The sequence below is a fragment of the Stegostoma tigrinum genome, chromosome 14 (assembly GCF_030684315.1).
Source record: "Stegostoma tigrinum isolate sSteTig4 chromosome 14, sSteTig4.hap1, whole genome shotgun sequence".
Lineage (NCBI taxonomy): Eukaryota > Metazoa > Chordata > Chondrichthyes > Orectolobiformes > Stegostomatidae > Stegostoma > Stegostoma tigrinum.
This window is the reverse complement of record NC_081367.1, coordinates 43,721,820-43,737,125: the sequence shown is the minus strand read 5'-3', so window position 1 is coordinate 43,737,125 and position 15,306 is coordinate 43,721,820. Positions and strand designations below refer to the sequence as shown.

The window sequence follows — 15,306 nt, the reverse complement described above, 5'->3', positions numbered from 1 at the left end:
AGAATTGAGGGTGAAGAAACGAAAATAAACTATTTTACTCCAAATGAGTTCAACTTGTCGACGGCAAATAAGCTGTTGAGTTGAAAAGTGAAAAAAATTTAAACAAAAATACCGTTACACTCTCAAAAAGGTTGGTTTAATGTCATTCAAGCAATGCTTCAGCCTCCTACATCACTTTCACTCACCCTCCCCCCCCCCCCCCCCCGGCCAAAGCCATTTCACTTCAGCGAGTCAACACCGATTTCACTCTCATAATATCCCAACCGTACAAGAAACAGTAGACCCCAAATTAACCCTATCTTTCCACCCCCCCCCCGAAGCAAGCCCAATCAGAAAGCAGTTTTGAACAAACCACAGTTTATTCGATACTCAGGACGGCCATTTTAAAGTAGCCCAGCCATCATTTGGCCTTTTTGAGTAATACACGAGCTGCTGATTCGCCGCCTGGAACACTGATCAGCTCTGATTGGCTCGTCCACCCGACTATTGGGTCGTTCCTGGCCCGAGGTGGATGCTGTGGAGGGCCCCACCTCCAACGCATGAACCCAGGACACGATTGGTTAGCCTCTGCGGGCGGGGCTAGGTTCTGGAATTTCCGATTGGTGAGAACGCATCACGTGGGCGTGATGTCAGTCAAAGTGGTGACGTTCCGGGTGGCTTTCTCTTTTGCTGCGCAGCTCGCGGGGGGAACAGAGACACGTGGGATCGCTCCGTTCGCTTGTGTAGACAAGATGGTGAAACTCGCTAAGGTGAGTGAGTTATGTTGTGGGCCTATGTGTGCAATCTGCCTGGCTCTTTGTCGCCTTCGGCTGTAGACTCCCTGATCTGATGGCCGCGAATCGGGGCCCGAGTGAGACTTCCGTCGGGTCCCTGAGAGCTGGCAAGATCGAGGCCCCTGGACCGCGTGTTGGTCTCGGCCTATAACGTTCCTCTCTCCACCCCCCCCTCCCCCAACACGCTCACTCGTCGTGTCTACGCTCATGGCGCAGGCTGGAGGGAATTCAGGCGATTTGTTCCCATCCTCGCCCGAACCTATCTTTTTTCCCCACGGGCTTCGTGTTTGTTTTAAGTCGCTACCTTCGCCCGGGCCATCCGAGCTCCGGGCTCATCCACTCTATCTCCCGATTGGGGTCTTTGATAGTGCGTTGGGCTCGCACTCCGGGGTTCCTGTTCGCCCTGCACCCGCCTGCTACTTCGCGCGTCTCTGAGTCCCGCTGTATTACCGACGTTCATGTCTTAAATTTTTATTTTGCTGTTTAATTCAATTTCTATCGTCCACCTCCACATCCCTTCTCTTCCCCCCCCCCCCCCCCCCGAAAAAAGGTTGCGTCCTGCAAACGCGTCCGCCTTGTTCAGGCAAGTCCACGTTTTGGGAAACACGTGTATGACTTGAACCTGCATGTTGACCATTTTCGGGCGTTCTCCTGGTTGCTTTTGGTCGCTTGGAACTTGTTTCTCCATTGCTATTGAGCCATTCCTACATTTGAGTTCATTGCTGATTTTAAAAGAAACTCGCCCAAATGTGGTCGATCATTGTTCCCGGATTTTATAGGCATGCAAGCAAGAAAATCATTATTTAGACCCTTTTGTTTAGATTATGCCCAGAGGGGCAGTGAAATACTTCTGAAGTGTAATTGCTGTTATGTAAAACACCACTGATTGTTATGAGTAATGAAAACAAAAAAAATGAGCAGTGAATAGGTGTTTAAAGCTACATTTTAAATCTGTGTCAAATTGCTTGCTCTGATCCAAAAGAATTTGCTGGTGCTGGGAGTCTCAAGTAAAAAATGAATGCTGGAAATCCTTGGGTCTGAAAGCATCTAATATTTCATACCACAGGCCTCATTTTGAATTTGTTTAATTTTTAGTCATAGTTTAGTTGCTTTTGCATGAAAGTGGGAGCTCAGTAACTTCCCTAGTGTAATTGCACATTTGATGTAAATATTATGGGCCATTTGATTTTTCAGGGTAGAATTTATGCCCTCTGTATAGCATATGGAAAATCTAATTTAGTTTTATTCTTCAGGCAGGTAACAAGCAAGGAAAACCTAAAAAGGCTGCCCCTCCACCACCACCACCACCTGCTGAAGAGTTTGAAGAGTCCACTTCTGATGAGGAAAGTGAAGAGGAGGTAATTATTCCATTTCAGTCAAAAATCACAATGTATTAAGCCCATCAAGTCTCCAGGTGGATGATTCACTTAAAGCTATTCTTCTGTGTCTCCCTGAAACCTTGAACACACAGCCCAATTTTACTATGAAGAATCCTCAGTTAAACCTCCCTTCGGGTGCAGTGTGGCAATACACTTGAGACTTTTAATCCATTCAGGATGGAAACAGTTTCTATCTATTCTGCCTCATGATTTTGGAATGCCTTTTTCAAATCTTTTTTTCTCCAAGGTAGAGTCCCAACGTTTGTGACTAAGGTTTCTAGTACTTCTTACTGCATATGTGAATGTTTTCTTGCGTTTCTTCAATGCCTTCACATTTTAAAGTAGGGCATCCAGAATTAAATGCAATATTCCAGCAAAAGTTGTATTACTGCCTTGCGAAATTTCACTGTAGCCTGAGTACTCCATGACCCAATTAATTAAGCCTGCGCAATTGTACACTTTGTTAACTGCTTTCTGTTGTGGATCCTCAATGATTTGTATCTATATGCATCCAGTTCCCTCTGCTCCTTTAGACCTGTTCTCTTTGTTTTCTACCACATTCTTCCAACCAACATAAATTGCTTCATGTCTCTTAACATTGAACTTATCATCAAAAAAAACTGTCCTTTTAACAGTCGTTTTGAAGTTGTGGAGTTTGGTTTGTTGCAGTGCTTCCAAATTTGTTGTATCAAACTGAATCTTGGGATACTGATTTTCCCGAGTATGGAATGAAGTTAACCAAATTTTGCCATTTGTCTGCATTATATTATTTCTGACCAGATTTTTGGTATTGTTGAATGTATTAGTAAATGTAGTAATCACATTATATTTTAAATGACATTGATTTAGGAACTGCCAGCACCACCACCAATTAAGAAGGTTGCTAAGACCCCACAGTCTTCCAACAAAAAAAATGGTAAAGCTGTAAAGAAAGAGAGCAGCGAGGAGGAAGAGGAGGTGGAGGAGGAGGAAGATGATGAGGAGGAGGATGATTCTGGTAGGTGCTCAAAAGCCGCAGTATTTGTCATCTAATCTTGCCATCTTCAGGGCAGTAAAATGTTCCATGATACTTCAGCTGGGTTATCATTCTAAGGTTGACAGTGAGTCTTCCTATAAAATGATAGGGACCACCCCAATCGTCCATTCGGGTCATACTGAACGACTTCACCTTTAACTCCACTCAGTAGCTACAGGTCAGAGTTGTGGCTGTGTGCTCTCCAGGGATACCAGTTATGTCTATTTCTTCATGGGTTACGTGGAACATTACTTGTTCTGATGGTACTTGGTGTCTCCACCTACAAATCTTTCTCCAGTACAGGTAGTTCTCCTGTAATGCAGTAGTTGCGTTCTTGTATGACCTCACGCTATAGAAAATCGCTAAACCTGTACAGCAGAGAATTAGTGTTATCCAAACAGTGTCTATTATTCATCAATCATATTACAGCCAATTTGTGTAAACAAAACACACATTGTAGCAGAGCTAATGGAAACTGCAGATGCTGGAGATTCCGAGATAACAAAGTGTGAAGCTGGTTGAACGCCGCAGGCCAAGCAGCATCTTAGGAGCACAAAAGCTGACGTTTCAGGCCTGGGCTTAGACCCTTCATCAGAAAAAGCTTTTTCTTATGAACAGTCTAGGCCTGAAACGTCAGCTTTTTTGCTCCTTCCCCCTCCCAACTAAAATTGAGAAAATTTATCAATTTTGTTCCTAATTTCCATCCTGCTGTCACCTTCACCTGGTGTGTGTCTGACTCCTCTGTTACCTTCCAGGACATCTGTTTCCATATGTGGCCATAAGCTGGTTATTTATGTTCATTATGAAGGTATCAACTTGTACAGATACCTTGACTGTACATAATTGCATCCTGCTTCCTGTAAGTACCCTATTCCATTCTCCCAGTTCCTTTGTTTCTGCATCTGTTCTGATGGAGGCCATCTTTTATGGGGAGCACAGTCTTTCCTCAGCCTAGGATTCCCTGCCTCGGTGGTTGACAGGGACCTCAGCCATACCTGATTCATTTCCCCATTTCTGCCAGCACTAAACTCGTGTTTATTGACGTTTTGGGTTGAGACCCTTCACCTTTCCTGCTTCTCTGATGCTGCCTGGCCTGCTGCGTTACTCCAGCTCCACACTGTTACCATGTGCAACTTTTTACTTTTCTTGTTTGCAACCTACCATCTCATTTTATTGTGCCAAGGAGATAACTATCTGTAATTATTGAAGTAGTGCCTGAATGTTTTTGTTTCAGAAGAGTCTGAAGAAGAGAAACCTGCTAAGTGTGCGGCCGTCATGACTAAAAAAGCAAAAGAAGAGTCAGACGAAGATGATGACGACGACGATGATGAGGATGGTAAAGAGAATTTTATTATATAGGCATATCTGCTTGAAGCACGTTTATTTGGGTTAATTTAACTAGCTAACTGTTGAATTAAAAACCAAAAGAACTACGGATGCTGTAAATCAGGAACAAAAACAAAGTTGCTGGAAAAGCTCAGCAGGTCTGGCCACATCTGTGGAGGAGAAAACAGAGTTAAACGTTTCGGGTCCGGTGACCCTTCCTCAGAACTGATTTGTGGGGGAGAAGCACACACAAGGCACAGGCATTACACTCCAAAGGTGCAAATGGGCTAGCAGATAAATTTGTGAATTTTAATTGAGGACCTGAAGGCTTCCAAGCAGTTGGTTGGAACAGACAGGATAGCAATGTTTAAAAGACATTTACATACGTGCATGAGCAGGCAGGAAGTAGTGATACAGACCATATTCAGGCTGATGGATTAGATTGGCATAGACGTGGGCCAAAGGACCTGTTCCTGTGTTGTCCTGTTCTTTGTTAATGGGTGTGTGTATCCTACTCTGTAGGGCAAGTTTATTGCAGTAGAACGTTAGGCCAAAACAGTGAAAGGTATGTGTTTGAAGCAGTTACAAAAAGAGATCAATGAAAATCTAAAAGGAAAGAAGGCAAATTTCATTTCTTTTGAACAAAGATAAAGAGTATCCAAAGATATCTTGTAAGAAAAGGACAGAAGTTGAATTAAAACAAAGCAGGTTGGAGTGAAATTACATTTGAAAATGTAATAGAAACTAGACAGAATTTCATGTGCATATAATAATTGGGGGGTAAGGAAAGACAGATTGATCAGGTAGTATAAAAATGAACCCTTTTTTAAGTTTACAGTTTGAAAGAAGGTTTTGAAGAATGGTGAAACTGGTTAGAGTGGTGGTGGCAATGGAAGGAGGGGCTGAAAAGTTGCATTGAAGCGTGGGATATGAGTAAAATATTGAATGCGTACTTCGGGTCTGTCTTTGAAGTTGAAGTACTCTAGAACTGTAAGTATTGGTTAGACTGCTTTGCTCAGTATTTGGACACCCAGGTGGCATACATCCTAACCCCTGAGCAGTTTAATTGACAGTGGAATAAAGAGGCAGAAGGCAGAAATATGTGGAAAACAGATGAACTGTAGAGAATTATGCAATGGAAGTCCGTTAGGTCCATATTTGAAGAGTTGGCTTTCTTGATTGTGACCTGGAGTTGAGTATAGAAGTAGTTCAGATGATAAAAAGCTCGGTGATCTTGCAAGTTGTGAACAAGACATGTACAGACTTGAAGAGTTGATAAAGATAGGTGGCATTTGATGCTTTACACTTATTTATAATGTACTTGGGTGTAAGAGAGGTCTGGGTTGAAGTTGGTTGTGTTGACAAGAGGTAGATTATTTGCTTTTGCAAATGACAACTAATTGGAAATACCACTAACCTACGCAGAAACAGCACAGCACCAGTTACACGTCAGCTGGATATTTTGTATACTTCTGGGTAAGACCCTTTAACAAGGCTGCTTTTGATGTATACCAGGGGTGAAGAAGTTCATATATGTAGAGACTTTGGGAAAAGCTGCTGTTGTTAGGAGCTTTCTAATGTAATTATTCAAATTTGGGAATTCCTTTGGCAAACCAGTGATGGTAATAAAACAATGGGCTAAAGATCCAGAAGAATGAGAAGTTTACTCTGCAGGGCAACACGCCTCAAGTGAGGTGGAATCAGATTCCACAACGATTTTTAAATGGACTTACCCCAATACTGTTGGTTTGCAGGAAAGGTTTGTATGTTTGAATACAGACAACAGTTTCTTTTAAATGTGGTCATTAGCACCCACTGTGATTGAATAGCTTAGTACCCTATCTATATTTTTACGTAATCATCGGTGGTCTGGTTCTTTAAAGGTTCCAGCTGTGGTTACTTCTGAATGCCTTCACCCTACTTGTCAGTAATTGAGCTTTTTTTTTAAAACATCATTTAATTCAAAGAATCTGAGGAAGAAGAGGCTATGGATACAGCACCATCATCCAAGGCTAAAAAAGCTGGCATGGTGAAAGTTCAGGATGAAGAAGATGACGAAGACGATGAAGAAGATGACGAAGAGGATGAGGAAGATGACGAAGAGGAAGAAGTTGGTAAGTGTAAATATCATGTTGCAAAATATGCAATTCCAAATGTGAATTCAGAGTTTTAGTCCACATCATTAGTCTAGCAAAGTAGCTAGAAATGCTCAGCAGGTTGGGCAGCACCTGTGAAGAAAAAATTCAGAGTTAACCTGACCCAGAACAGGCTGTTCTGAGAAAGGGTCACTGGACCCGAAACGTTAACTCTGATTTTTTTTCTTTGCTGGTGCTGCCAGACCTGCTGAGCTTTTCCAGCAAGTTTGCTGCTGTTCATACAATTCATCCCTCTGAGCTTCTTTTTGGCTAAAACAAGCATGTAAAAGAGTCACACACATCAGAATGTTTGATGTTTGATATCCGCTAAAGCCTCTGTGCCCAAGCAAGCAGTAATTCGTTTTCATATTCCTGTTTTGGTCAATCCACCCTTCTGCCCGTGGGATGTGGAATAAAGTACATTTTGGTTTTGATGTAATTTTGATTTAGATCTGTTCATTAGATTGGAATACACTTAATGCAGATTCATCTGGGCAACTCCAGACTCAGTTAGCACATTAGATGTTTTTCTACAGTGAGGTTGTGGTATTTATATTTAATACCTAGAAATTGATCATAGAAATGTGCTTTGATTCTAAATTCAACCCGTGGAACTTTGTTGCAGATTAGGGATAATCAAGTATTATGGATCATCCAATTAGGAGAATGTAAAACCCACATCTGGTTCTACAGGCAGTAGAGCATAAAGTTCAATTTATCATTAGTTCATTTTATAGCTGCATTCACTGAACTGGCCTCTTGGATAACTTGAGAAATGTCTGCCTTTTTTTTAAGCAAATAGCTGGCAGTGTTGATATTTGCAAGGCATTCCAGTCTGTATGGCCTAAATACAGATTAGAAGCTTTTTCTGTAGCACAGGATTGAACATCTGTGAAATGTTTATTCAATAAGAAGGGCAAAATGTAAAACTAACTTTGTTACTAGAGCGATGTATTATTTTGAATCAATGAGTTGATTGAATTTTTTCAGAGATTGCTGTAACAACAAAAGCTGGAAAGAGAAAGAAAGTGGAACAGAAGTCAGCCACTCCAGCTAAGAAGCAAAAATCTGACAGTGATGGTGAGTACAGGAAAAATCCATTAAACAAAAATTTTCTAAACTAAAAGTATTCATTTTAGTTATTTGGAAAGTGGACACCGATCCAAATCAGACTTTGGAGCCAGTGACCAAGAATGTGAGAGATGGTAGAGTGAAGGAAACCGCCTTAGAGAAGGTTGCAGTTGTTTTGGAACACTTGAAACTGTTATGATATGCTGAGAATTACCCAGCATGTGTAGCAACATCTATGGCAAGAGACAACAGCTAATATTTCAACTGAGATCCAAGAATATCCCATTGCTCCACTAGGTAGTGTCCTTCGTCTGAATTCCTGGCAATTATTTCTAGTGTTCATTCAAAGGAGACCATCTTCTTTAGGAAGATCATGAGTTCAGGTCCTGCAGTGGCAACTCAGCTTTTCCTCATAAGGTAGATTGTAAAGTTTTGACAGCTTGTTTTTTAAAAACCTGAACAGCCTTAAATTTTCTTCAGTAATTATTGGGGACCCCAAGATCAGAATTTTAAAGGAACCATGGAAGGAATTGCCATGTATCTGATAGAATGGATAACTTGCATGATAAATAATGTTCAAATTCATGCGTCAGCGCAACATCGAGGGCCAAAGGGCCTGTTCTGCACTGTATTGTTCTATGTTCTATGTGTTAACATAAAAATCAAAATTTAGAATAGAGCTTATTTGAATTGTTATGTTGCACTTTTTTTATCCTGAATATATACATGCAGATGCTTGCACCATCTTTTATCCCCTTAGTATGAACATTTTTTAAAACTTTTGTAGAAGTAATATTCATGGTAATAAATTCGTTATGAAAAGATTGATGGTTACAGGTTGATGATTCCACGTCACAACACGTTCATCCTAAAAATCAAGCTAAAATTTCTGACTCGCCTTCAGTGCAAGGATAGTTAAGAATTGATGACCGCATAATTCTGGGTCAGAAGATATCGACTGCAGAGAGTCTTGCTCTGCTTTAGAAAAGTTTCTTCTGGAGCACAGAAGAGAATAAGTTGCAGTCCTGAAGTGCTGCTGGTCAATTTTTATTTAATCTCTGCTTAGGGAATTTTGTAATGTCATTCTGGAGTTCCTCACAGTTTATTTTGCTTGCTTAGATTTGAAACATTCACTAACTACTAACTTCCAAGTATGCATCAACATAAAGCCTGAAAGTGTGGTATCTTCAGGAAGTTCATTGCTTCATATTACTGATTTTTTTTCTGACTTTGCACAGAGGATGATTATCAAAAGGGACTTAATACTGAAGAGTATGATGTTTTTTTGTTCTGATGTGCCAGTAGCATGCATTACGATATATCAAAGACTCAAAATTATGTACATTGACTTTTCCTTTCTGCTTCACTTTAAAGAATCATTCTCACTGTTTGTTGGAAACTTAAACTCTGAAAAGAACTTTGAAGAACTAAGGAAAGCGCTGAATGGTTTCTTCACCAAAAAGAAACTGTCGGTTACAGATGTCCGAATTGGATCCACGAGGTAAATGGTCAATTATCAGAGTGCTGTAACAGCTAGTTTCCAGGAACATGCATCCAGCCTGGTCATGGCTGATTGTTTACCATAGAAATAAATTCACTACATACTGAACACCTGGTTTCAAAGAGTGACTGGCCACCATAGTTTCCTACAAAGAAGATTAAATTTGAGTCTTTTAACTTGTAGGTAATCTGACTGAATTTGTGGAGACTTTGTTTTCAAACTCTGGCTTTAACAATCTTGAGTCGATGTGGCAATGTATGATAAACTTTATTTTTGAGTAGCTTTATTTGATCTGTTATATTTGTGTTCATTTTTATGTACAGTTACATTTTTCAGTATGTGTATGTCATAATGTAGGAAATTTGGCTACGTTGACTTTGAAACCAAAGAACAACTGGAAAAGGCATTGGAATTCAATGGAAACAAAGTGCTAGGACTGGCAGTCAAACTCGACAAAGCACGCAGCAAAGAAAGCAATGCGGATAGCAAAAGAGGTATGAATAAGTTGGCTTTTGTCACGTTTTCACTTGTCAACTTATACTTCTAGTCAGTTTGAATATATTTGAGTGGCCGTTGCTTGATGTATGCAACATTTACTTGATTGTGCATTAGGATGGGTGGGTTTGATTTACTGGAGTGGCTGGAGTATTTTGAAAACATTCTGGTGCAGTAAAGACAGTGTTGGGTTATCGTTGACATAATGCTAACAGTCCTATTGCCGAGGTTGTCTTTTTTTTTTGATTCTTATTTTCTACAACATGTATTTACTACAACAAAGAGGAAAAGAATTGTTCACCCATTTTTTTTTTTTGCCAGAGTATTTATGTAATGGTGATTTGGTCCCTTCAGTCTTTGGTTTTATGTTTATGGAATCGGATGAAGAAACCAATGAGATTGTTTTGTTACAGAAAGGGACTGCAGGACGTTGTTTGTCAAAAACCTCCCTTTCAAGATAACACAAGATGGCCTCAAAGAGATTTTTGATGATGCAATTGATATTAGAATTCCTGTTGCTCGCGATGGTTCCGGAACACGAGGGTATGTTTGAAATTTTATTATTGATGGCTGTACTTTTGAAAGATGGTGCCTAAACAATAGATTGACTGTCTACCTTCTTGAATTCAGCATTGCGTATATCGAATTTGAAAGTGAAGCAGCTGCAAATTCAGCATTGGAACAGAAACAAGGCACAGATGTTGATGGCCGGGCCATTGTTATTGACTTCACTGGGGACAAGAGTATGTTAAATACAAAGTCTGGACAAACACAACCAAGTAAGAATTTTAACTTTGAATGCTCAACGTGAATTTCACTTCGAAAAATCACGACAGTCATTCACAATACAAATAGTGACTCATGCTTGCAGATTTTTTTGAAAGCTGGATGTGATGAATGTTAGTCTGAAACCCATGATGAACCTTTTTGCACAATTCCTCTAGATAGTCAAGTACTGATCCAGCTGTGGTTTTAAAAAACTGCATTGAAAACCAAGGAGTTAATACTGACGTATAGTTTAATTTCATTTCAGATTCTGATACACTTGTTGTAAATAACTTGGCATATTCTGCAACAGAAGATACCCTTCAGAATATTTTTGCAAAAGCATTATCAATCAAAATTCTAGAAAAGAATGGCCGACCAATGGGGTAAGATTAATGCAATATCTGAAGCAGTCAGAATCCGGAAAGCTTCCCATGGTTCTGTAATGTGCCTTTCTTACGAAGCCAGTACTTCAAGTTGGCTTTAAAGTGTTTGTTTTCTTTGCAATATTAAATTTTAATCATTGTTGAATAACAATATTGAGGTAAAGATCAGTGACATTCCCAGCTTGGAGATCTTTTCACAAAAGCTTGTTTTTTTTAAAATTTTATTATTCTTATTTATTTTCTGCAATTTTTTTCCAGAATTGCATTTGTTAAATTTGAATCTATTGAGGATGCTAAAGAAGCTCTCGAGAATCATAGCAATACAGAAATAGAGGGGAGAACTGTGAGATTGGATTTCAGCAACCAAGGGCACAGGAGTGGGGATGGTAAAGTGCACAAGATATATTTGTCCTATTGCAATTTTTAAATTTCTCACTAATTTACATTATGCACAACCATGTTTATTTGCTGACCATGTCAACTTTAAGGTCCTAGCAAGACATTGTTTGTTCGTGGCCTTTCTGATGAGACAACTGAAGAAACTTTGAAAGAAGCCTTTGAGGGAGCTGAGAGTGCTAGAATTGCAATGGACAGGGAATCTGGACGATCAAAAGGGTATGTAAACTGGATTACCCCTTCCATGCCTTCTCATTGAGCTCCTCACTGTCTAATTTGTGACAGTGAATGGATTTGCAAGAGAAGAATAGTAAACCACAGGCTGCTCCATTTCGAAAGAATGGTGGCTTGTCTGTCACACTTAACGTAAAGTCTGATTTTGCACCAGTTTTAATGAGATTTATTCATGTATTTATTATGGATTAATTTTTCTTTCCTGGAGGAAATTTGTGCAGTAGATTTACTTTTAAATGTCATGCTTTATTACTTTGTTTTAGTTTTGGCTTTGTGGACTTCCCGTCCGAAGAAGATGCAAAATTAGCTAAGGATGCGATGGAAGATGGAGAAATTGATGGATGCAAAATTATGCTTGATTTTGCTCGACCAAAGGGTGACAGCCAACGAGGTGGTCGAGGTGGAGGCTTTGGAAGAGGTCGAGGAGGTCGTGGCAGATTTAGTGGCAGAGGCCGTGGTGGACGAGGCGGTGGTCGGGGTGGATTTGGAGGTATGGAGCTAGAGACATCAATCACCCCAACCTCTCCACCCCTCTCACCCACTCCATCCTCTTCCCCGACAGAATGTGCAGCCCTCTGCTCCAATGCCAACCTCACCATTAAACCCGCGGATAAGGGAGGTGCAGTTGTAATAAGGCGCACTGACCTCTGTCGCCAAGGCCAGGCGCCAACTCTGACACCACCTCCTTGATCATGACCTAACCACCAAACCATCCACAACCTCATCACCTCAGGTGATCTCCCACCCACAGCCTCCAACCTAATTGTTCCCCAACCCCACACCTCCCCCTTCTATCTCCTTCCCAAAATCCACAAACCTGACTGCTCTGGTCGACCCACTGTCTTCACCTGCTCCTGCCCCACCAAACTGATCTCCACCTGTGTTGACTCCATTTTCTCCCCCTTGGTCCAGGAATTCCCAACCTACATCTGTGACACCACTCACGCCCTCCATTTCCTCCAAAACTTCCAATTCCCTGGTTCCCAACACCTCATCTTTTACCATGGACGTCCAGTCCCTATGCACCTGCATTCTCCATGCAGGTGGCCTAAAGGCCCTCCACTTCACCAACACCTTCCACCCCAACCTTAAGTTCACCTGGACCATCTCTGATACCCCTCTCCTTCCTGGACCTCTGTTGCCATCTCTGGAAACCGATATCCATTTCAAGCCCACCGACTCCCACAGCTACCTAGAATACACCTCCCAGCCACTTTCCTGCAAAAATGCCGTCTCCTATTCCCAATTCCTTTGCCTCCACCACATCTGCTCCCAGGATGTGGCATTCTACTCCCGAATATCTCAGATGTCTTAGTTTTTCAAGGACTGTGACTGACTGACTGTCTCCTCCTCCCCCCCCCCCCCCAAAAAAAATCCCTCACTGGTCGAGAACGCCCTCAACCGTGTCTCCCGCATTCCCCGCAACTCATCCCTCACATGCCCTCCCTACAAGAACAACCAAAACAGAACCCCCTTGTCCTCATGTACCACCCACCCAACCTCCGGATCCAACGCATCATCCTCTGACACTTCCGCCATCTGCAGTCCGACCCCACCACCCTTTATTTGCTTTCCAGAGGGACCACTCTCCATGACTCCCTTGTCTGCTCCACGTTCCCCTCCAGCCCCCCAGCAGGAAGTGCTACACCTTCCCCTATACCGCACCCCGATCCCAGGCCCCAAGAAGACACTCCACGTCAAGCAGATGTTCATCTGCACTAATGTGGTATACTGTATCCACTGTTCCTGTTGTGGCCCCGTCCACACCAGGGAAACCAAGCAGAGGCTTAGGGACCGCTTTGCAGAAAGCCTACACTTGGTTCGCACTAAACAACTCCACCTCACTGTCAACTCCCCTTCCCATTCTTCAGATGATATGTCCATCCTAGGCTTCCTGCAATGCCACCCGAAGGTTGCAGGAACAGCACCTCATATTTCCCTTGGGAACTCTGCAGCCCAGTGGTATCAATGTGGACTTCACAAGCTTCAAAATCTCCCCGCCCCTTACTGCGTTCCAAAACCAGCCCAGCTTGTCCCCGCCTCCCTGACCTGTCCCTTCTTCCCACCAACCCCTCCTCCCACATCTCCCATCTCCTACCTACTAGCCTCATCCCGCCCCCTTTACCTGTCTGTCCTCCCTGGACTGACCTATTCCCTCCCTAACTCCCCACCTACACTCATTTTTACTGGCTCCGTCCCCAACTCTTTGACCTGTCTGTCTCCTCTCCACCTACCTTTTCCTGTATCCATCTTCTATCACCTTCTCCTCTCTCCCTATTTATTTCAGAACTCACTTCCCCATACCCATTTCTAAAGAAGGGTCTAGGCCCGCAATGTCAGCTTTCCTGCTCCTGTGATGGTACTTGGCCTGCTGTGTTTATGCAGCTCTACACCTTGTTATCTCATGGAGCTAGAGGGGTTGTGATTTGTTCGGATATCACGATAAAAGCTTGCAATCCTGAGAAATTCATCCTTGGAGACCTGAGTGGCTCTTGCTTTTGTGTGAAAGCAACTTACAGTACAGTTGTGCGCCCTAGGGTAATTCTGTGTATACTTGATTACAGTCAGCTGGCTCATTTTATGAATTCCAGTGCCGAGGTGCAGCAGTGAGTTTTCATTTATATTTGTGGGGAATATCATTCTTGCATATCAGTAGTCTGGTAGCCCTGCTCATCTGAATACAGTCCTGTAATACTGAGGCCATCCATAGAGGTGTAACTGTTTGTTCAGTGTTTGAAGCTGGCCTTTTCTGCACTTTGTAGCTCAGCATCTTATTGCAACACCAATTATATACTAGTTAACCACCTTAAGCCTGTTTTGGGGAGCAGCTTTTTATTTGGTTATTCTGCATTGGTTTGCTTATTTTCAGATTGAACCTAAATTTGCACTTTCTTTCATAGGATTCAGAGGTGGAAAGAATACTCCCCAAGGAAAGAAAATCAAATTTGAGTAGAGAGGCCAATAAGACTGCTTTACCTCCTTGTGTTCAGACAGAGCCTCTGATTGCCTCACAGTTGGACATTCCACGATTCTGCATGGACTGACTGGCTGTGCAAATTGGAGTGGTGGGAGCTCCTTAAGTTTCTGAATGGACTTACAATTAAGTAAAGACAGAAATTGTTGGTATACCTTTTGTGGATTTTGTCAAATTTAAGTTTCCTGTTTTACTGATGTGTAAATGTATTGCTCCCTATGATTTTTTAGTTACAATGTAAATGCCAAAATATGTTTTAGAATGTTGTGCTTGACATACTGTCTACTGGATTAAAAAGACCTTATTTCACAATTTGGGTATTTAATAGTGCGCATTAAACTGGTTAGTAAACTTCAGAATATTGCAGCACTTGGTAAAATACCTTACAAGAAGCACCACTGAAGGTTCCCACTGGATTTTCATCTTGAATTAATGCGTAATATTACTGTTGGTGATGTAGACTTTCCATTGCAAATTAAATTTTAGATATTGTCCTGCGTTTGGATGCGCAAGCTGGGCTATTTCTCCTCTACCACCTCATGCTGAGTACAGTGTCCAGCTGGGATCAGCTAATGGATATAAACTTTTGAATTAATTTTAGAGCATTCTCAGCTTCTTTCATCGTTATTTTGCATAGCATAGTAAATAATTTGGTATAACCCCAGTATTTGTCTATTTTGACTAAACTAGTCTGCAACAAAAATACCAACACTTAAAAATTGAACTGTGCTGTTAAAATGTGGCAAGTTCCTGCACCACAAGTTAATTGAGTTGAAATTTAAGTTAATCAGTAAACTTAGTTTGGTTATTGCAATAGAATATGGATTATTTTTACATAGCACTGAATCTTCACTCA

The 15,306-nt window shown here is 41.6% G+C and overlaps 1 protein-coding gene and 2 non-coding genes across 3 annotated transcripts; all 3 read left to right on the top strand.

Moving 5' to 3' along the window:
• The first annotated feature begins 633 nt into the window (after positions 1-633).
• Positions 634-14,762, top strand: ncl (nucleolin). The gene is made up of 15 exons (XM_048541967.1): positions 634-749; positions 2,027-2,131; positions 3,002-3,149; positions 4,402-4,503; positions 6,461-6,607; positions 7,619-7,708; positions 9,074-9,200; positions 9,558-9,694; positions 10,109-10,238; positions 10,326-10,474; positions 10,729-10,846; positions 11,105-11,232; positions 11,335-11,461; positions 11,740-11,966; positions 14,377-14,762. The coding sequence occupies exons 1-15, from the start codon at positions 732-734 to the stop codon at positions 14,427-14,429; spliced, it is 1,806 nt and encodes a 601-aa protein (XP_048397924.1). The 5' UTR covers positions 634-731; the 3' UTR covers positions 14,430-14,762.
• Positions 8,931-8,998, top strand: LOC125458053 (small nucleolar RNA SNORD82). Its single transcript, XR_007248733.1, has one exon. It is a non-coding gene; the product is annotated as a small nucleolar RNA SNORD82 (small nucleolar RNA).
• LOC125458054 (small nucleolar RNA SNORD20) lies at positions 10,581-10,659 on the top strand. The gene has a single exon (XR_007248734.1). It is a non-coding gene; the product is annotated as a small nucleolar RNA SNORD20 (small nucleolar RNA).
• Positions 14,763-15,306: the final 544 nt, after the last annotated feature.

Bases quoted from the DNA above. Each gene is read 5' to 3' on its own strand.
- ncl (XM_048541967.1), top strand. The intron at 9,695-10,108 runs GTATGAATAAGT...GTTTTGTTACAG, and splicing joins CAATGCGGATAGCAAAAGAG to AAAGGGACTGCAGGACGTTG. The intron at 11,462-11,739 runs GTATGTAAACTG...ACTTTGTTTTAG, and splicing joins GAATCTGGACGATCAAAAGG to TTTTGGCTTTGTGGACTTCC.